The sequence below is a fragment of the Contarinia nasturtii genome, unplaced genomic scaffold (assembly GCF_009176525.2).
Source record: "Contarinia nasturtii isolate CC-2019 unplaced genomic scaffold, AAFC_CNas_1.1 Cnas_scaffold_1530, whole genome shotgun sequence".
Taxonomy (NCBI): domain Eukaryota; kingdom Metazoa; phylum Arthropoda; class Insecta; order Diptera; family Cecidomyiidae; genus Contarinia; species Contarinia nasturtii.
Window position 1 is genome coordinate 1 of NW_022198865.1, and position 5996 is coordinate 5996.

At 35.4% G+C, this 5996-nt stretch overlaps 1 protein-coding gene across 1 annotated transcript; it reads right to left on the reverse strand.

The window, feature by feature from the left end:
* Positions 1-13: 13 nt before the first annotated feature.
* LOC116346471 (CD109 antigen-like) lies at positions 14-5693 on the reverse strand (the record flags this gene model as incomplete). Its single annotated transcript, XM_031776542.1, has 8 exons — positions 5598-5693; positions 3469-4438; positions 3201-3401; positions 3051-3133; positions 1259-2987; positions 943-1123; positions 364-871; positions 14-291 (listed from the first exon to the last, which is right to left on the reverse strand). Coding segments are annotated over exons 1-8 (4015 nt in total), but the record flags the coding sequence as incomplete, so codon positions are not given.
* Between the last annotated feature and the right edge of the window lie 303 nt (positions 5694-5996).

Below are 5996 nucleotides of genomic sequence, written 5' to 3' on the forward strand. Positions count from 1 at the left end.
TCGAAACACGTACAGGTGTCATAATAATCATAGATTTTCACTGGCACCGGTTTGTTTTCGGCCACTATGTGCGCACGATATCCTTGAACAACCAGACAAATTTCTTCGTTAGCCAACATTTTCTCGAAGTAAATATGTGCCACCGTTTCAGCGTTTGTTGTTTCAACCAATTTGACATGTGATTTGCCCACGAGCTCAATCAATGGACCATTTTCAATGCGAAAACCAGTTGGCATTTCAACATCCACAATCACCATATTCGAAAGATCTTGAGCATCCTTTGCGTTGAAACTGAATTTTTGAAAAAATAAATAAATAAATAATTAATTTCAAAGAAAAGATTAAAAACAAAGATGCGCGTACCTTGAGCAAATTTTGACTTTCAGTTTACTCCTGCTAATTTCAAGTACTTCTGGCTTCAACGTGAATGTTTCATGGATATCATTCTCTTTTACATTGAATTGGTACGACAATTGAAATAAGGCCGTGCCACGACCGGAAGCGGAAAAACTGATGGAATTTTCATTGACTGGTAAATCGATGGGTTGTAAAGCCAATGCATTTGCGGAGTTCACCTCGATCACTTGTTCACGCGTTGCATTCATTCGAACTTTCAATTGAACATTCTTATCTCCGCTTGATGTGAATCGGCTGTATGTTGCCAATGCCTCCAATCCGATTACAGTATCTTGTGTGCTTGTAAATCCACCTTTGTCGTTGCGTTGCGTCAAAAGCCACCGGAAAAATGGTTGAGCTTCTGAGATTTTTCCAGCTTCAATGAGTGCAAGTAATCCATATGATGTGATTTCAACGTTTATTGATTGTGATTTACTTTGATTGGGCTTTGATGAAGTCCACCATCTCTTGTCCCCTTCACACATAAACGAAAGCAAATTATTTAGTTTTCATAGAAATTAAATTGTTTACATTTTGAATATTCACCTTCGACCAACGCTTTACCGACCAATTTATTCAAGACCTCATCTTTCTTCGTATGATTTGCCAATTGCAAAGCGTATGCTGCGATCGCTTCATCATATGTATTATTCACCCTACGAATATTTCCAGCAATGTTTTCGAGGGCGCGATTGACGGTTTGTTTATATTTCCAATCATTGGATTTCTGTGAAAATTATCAATCGAGTTACATACACAAAATATAACGTTTTACCTAACACTATTATTATCAATGCTGCTTGGAAGTAGGCGCTGAGCAGCAAGTCAATAATGGTATTTTCTTTTTACAATGAAACAATACCTTATTTTTCAAGAAAGCAATTGTGGTGTATGCAGTTAAAGCAATCCCCTTATTCGCTCCACTTTGCATTGCTTTGTCATATACTCTTCCAACTTCAGGAAACATGCCGTTGGGTGTTTGAGCTCGTTTAAGGAATTCAAGAGCTTTGTCAATCACATTACTATCGATATTAATATACGTTTCAGCTTGTTTGAATGATTTTACAACGTATGCCGTTAGCCATGTACAGCCTTTATTGTCACTTTTTCCAAATACACTGAACGAACCGTCATTGAGACGATAGTCTAACTCGCGTTTATATCCCTTTGAAAGATACTCAATGGCTTTATCCTTAGTGGCTTTATCAAGATTTTTAACTGCACTCAAATAATCCAAAACCACAATATCCGGTACAAAATTCACCATATTTTGTTCACCACATCCATAGGGCATTCGAATAAGATTCTGTAAGTTTTTAAGAGTACCACCAATTACATCGCCCAACGCGTATACTTTGGCTTTCAACGAATCCTTAACAGCATTCGCGGGAACATCGATGTGTTGAGTGGTTTCAAATTTGTCGGTTTCACGCAGATCAACAAACACAACTTTGTTCACGTATTTTGGGACTCCTTCTGGATCAACCTGCAAAAGTCTTTCGATGGCATCGCCGGCAATCGGACATTTGGCTATCACTTTCAGTGAAATTTGTCCAACGGAAGTGAATTTGATGAAAAACTTCTGCGTTACACCGTTTGAGTTTGAAGCAACTGACACTCGACGCGTCCGTAACGTTTGATTAGCGCCGTTATCATCGACGAATTCTAATTCTCCATTTTCGTTGTAAAATACTATGTCAGCAGTAACATCCGTGTTCAAATGATTGAATAACACCACCGGCACTGCAACCACTTCGCCACGTTTCACGGAATACGGAAGATTCAAAGACAAGAAAAATGGCTGGAATACATTCAACATCTGTGGATGTTTGGTCAAACCTAAGCCGAATTGGTTATTGACAGAGAAAGCACTCATCACCCACGATGTGATTGTGTCTGGCACTTTTTTGTTAAGAGTTACCACACCATTCGTATTATTCACATCGAAATCTTCCCATAGCCATGTTTCTGGGAATTCAGTACGAATTCGTGGCTGTGGTGAAGAAGTGGGTACAATGGGCTCTGTTGTTGAAGGAATTTCAGCAAAGCGTAGATCAACGTTCAGGAAATTGGTGAAAAAAAGAGCATTGCTTTCGCTGAAAAGTTTCAAATAATAATTCAAATCGATCGTTTCCATGATAGTCTTGAGTGGGCGATATTTCTTTAATTCCTGAACAGCTTGTTCTTTCGTTAAACCATTATCTTCCTTCATCAACAATACGCTCTGATCAACTGCCATTAAACCCACATATGATTCGGGTTTTGTAATCACGTGAATGCTTACAATTTGGCCAGGTTGAGTTTCTTTTGTTGACAATTCCATATTTACAAAGTTTTTGAAAGAATCGCAAAATTGAACTTCACCTTTGGCAGCGAAAATGTTGTCATTTTGGAAATAGTGAACGATTACGAATACGTTTGCCGACACATCGAAATCGGCATTGAAACTAAGGACCTGATTGTTACAGTTTGGTGGTACAACAACCCTCTCAGCATAAACTAATTTCCCATCCACAATCACTTGATACGTGAAATCATCAAGAAAACTCATTGATTTGACTTCAACGTACACCCTTTGATTGAATGTGGGGCTGCGCGAAAAAATGAATTTGCGTTACAAAATTTGAAATTTCATGATATTTTTATATGTTTACCATTCTGTTAAAACGTTAATTTCCAGCTCTTTTTTCTGTGGTTTGAAATCCGTCAAGTTTTTATGTTCTTCCATGTATTCCACCTTAAGAAAATTATTCATATTAACTTTGTAATCAAATCAAAACCAAAAATATATCAATATTATTTACATTTAATTCAAATTCTTTTTCGTCTATTAATGGTAGTGTGGGAACATCAGCGATGCCATTCCCATTCAACTCGAATTTGTATATGAAGGTAGACTCATATTGCCCATCGAAATTAGCATCCTTAACTGTATAATTGACTGTAATCCATTTGGTTTTTTCATTCAAAAGAATTGGTGAATTATCATGATGACTAACGCGGATCTGTGAAAACGTCAAACTACCAAATGAAAATTTTCTTTAAAAATCGTTAAAACTATATTGGACTTACCGCGAATTTTGCGGGTGATCTCAGCTTGATATCCTTACCCAAATCCACTATTTCAATTGCGTAGCGTGTTTTATGAAGTGTTATAATTTTCGATGCACTTTCATTGCGACCAGATAGCAAATCAAAGACTGTTGCTTCTATTTTGTAGGCCTCAGAATCAGCTCTCAAATCATTCCCCACATCAAACTCAACAGTTCCTTTGCCATTAATTGGAATGCTTTTTACCATTGCATCGTTTGTATTATTTAATTTAGTGAGTGATACCATAGCTTCGCCTTTCACTAATTGTTTATAAGTGTAAGTTGCACGAACAATTGCACGAATCTTGCCGTCTTTTGCCGAAAAGTCCATCGGTGAATCAATGGTAACATAGAAATTCGGTAAAACATATTTGGCCACTTCAATTTTTTTCGTTTTGTTCTCCGAACCAACTTGAGCTTCGAATTTCCAATCGCCAAATGATGGCCGTTCGGATAGTTGGATTTCGCTGCTGAATACTCCTGTCTTTGGAGTCACTTTAAGCCAATGTTTAATAAGATTATTCTCTGGATCGGTAAAATAAATGTTGAGAGGGCTGTTTGGTTTCAATGTAGCCGGTTTCAAGCCACTATCGAGCACCAAGACACGGAATTTGACCGTTTGGCCTGGTTTATACATGGCTTTATCGGTTTGAATGAAAATTGAAACTTCTTTCGATTCAATTTTCAAAGGCGATTCATTTCGAAATTTAAGTCCCGAAACGCCTTCTGCCACGAATTTATATCTTTTTGCTACATCCAAATCACCGATGTGCAATGTCGTCATTTCCATTTTATTTGGTGTGATTGTGACTTCTTTTTCATTTTTGTATTGTGCTCCATCTTCAATGCTCAACCGAATGGTGACCGGCTCGGTGTGTTTGTGAAGAGTTAATGAAATAGTGTATTCTGATTGTGCTTTGATGTATTCCGGTGCTACGATTGTGTAGAAACTGTTTGATTAAAAAAAAAATTCAATGAATTAAAATTATTCGAATAATCGGCGATGATTCTACTGTTAAAAAGCAAACGTTTTTGAAGTTTGAAAAAATATTTGTAAATAAAATGAGGTTGTGACTTGACACTTCCCGAGTATCCCTCTTGAACAAATTAAATTTATCCAAATTTTAACTTCAAGAAAAAAAAAGAATATTTACTCTCCCAATTATAGATTGTTTTATCGTTTGTTGAAAAAATACGTTGAATTGCTGGTTAGCTCAAGAATTTGCTATCGGCTCATTTTTCTGTATATATCATCATTCACTTTTAAAGAAAACACATGAAAGTAATTAAAAAAAGTAATTTAACTGTTCCAACAAAATCATTTTCATATTCAATTCGTTCAAGGATTTTACGTGATATTTTAAGTTCTACAAATCTTATCTCTTACTTCTATTCGTGCTGGCAAATTACATTATAAAATAAACGCGCTAATCATTTTTAATCAAAGTACGAAAGGAAATGTGTTCCAAAAAAGTACGAAATATGTTTATATCACTATGACCTTTTTTTATCACAGTAATTTTGTTTTGCAATGCAGATGGTTTCAATTATCACTCTTTCTGTGAAAATCGGGTTAAAGGCATTACTTTATTTAATTCTAATTTTTTTTTTGGACAATTTGTCTGAATGTATATGACTAACAACAAATAATTTGACATAGTCGATATTAATTGAAAATTTATTTGCTCATTTTTAATGAATTTTAAATTTTGTTTCTTCAAACTACTCAGAATAAAAATAATACGTGATTCGAAACGTCGGTATATTTCTAGGGGTAGACACAAATGAGAAAATTAAAAAGAGCTAAAATTAGGACTTATTAGGTCCTGTCAAATGTACACGTTATATACTAAAAAAAATAGGAAAAATTAGCAATACTAAAGCTTGTGCCTCCCCTAGGTATATTTACTTCAACAAGCCCAAAGATTTTGGCTTTCATTTTGATTTAATTTAATTTCGACCGCTGACGACAGGCACAACAAACATATACTGATAATTGAAAACAGAATAAAAATCACGTTCAATTCCTCTATCAAAAATGAGTGAACATTTAAATGCTAATTTAAAATTCTTAATAATTTTTTATTGCATATCGGAGTTGATACTAACCCAGCACAATTCACGCAACCAATGATTGACAATAATAATCCAATCAGCGGCGAAATTCGGTTCATTTTAATAGCTTCTTACTTGTTGTGCGTGAAGATTTAAACTGACTGAAAAAGCAAATGCATTGAACTTTTTCAGGCCTCCCCAAGTGGGAAATACCGACAAAAAGCATCTAATCTTTGAATTGGTTTTTTCGAAAAGAAATGATAACATCAAAATAAACGGAAAATCCCGACACACATCATAAATATATAACAGTGAACTTATGTTTCAACATTCGACAGAAAAATACTATTTTGTGCTAAACATGATAACTTTTAGTCTTCATGCGTCCTTTTGATCAAGTGATCGCCTAATGATAGTCTCGTGAACCAAATTGCTTTACATGGAAACAGCTTT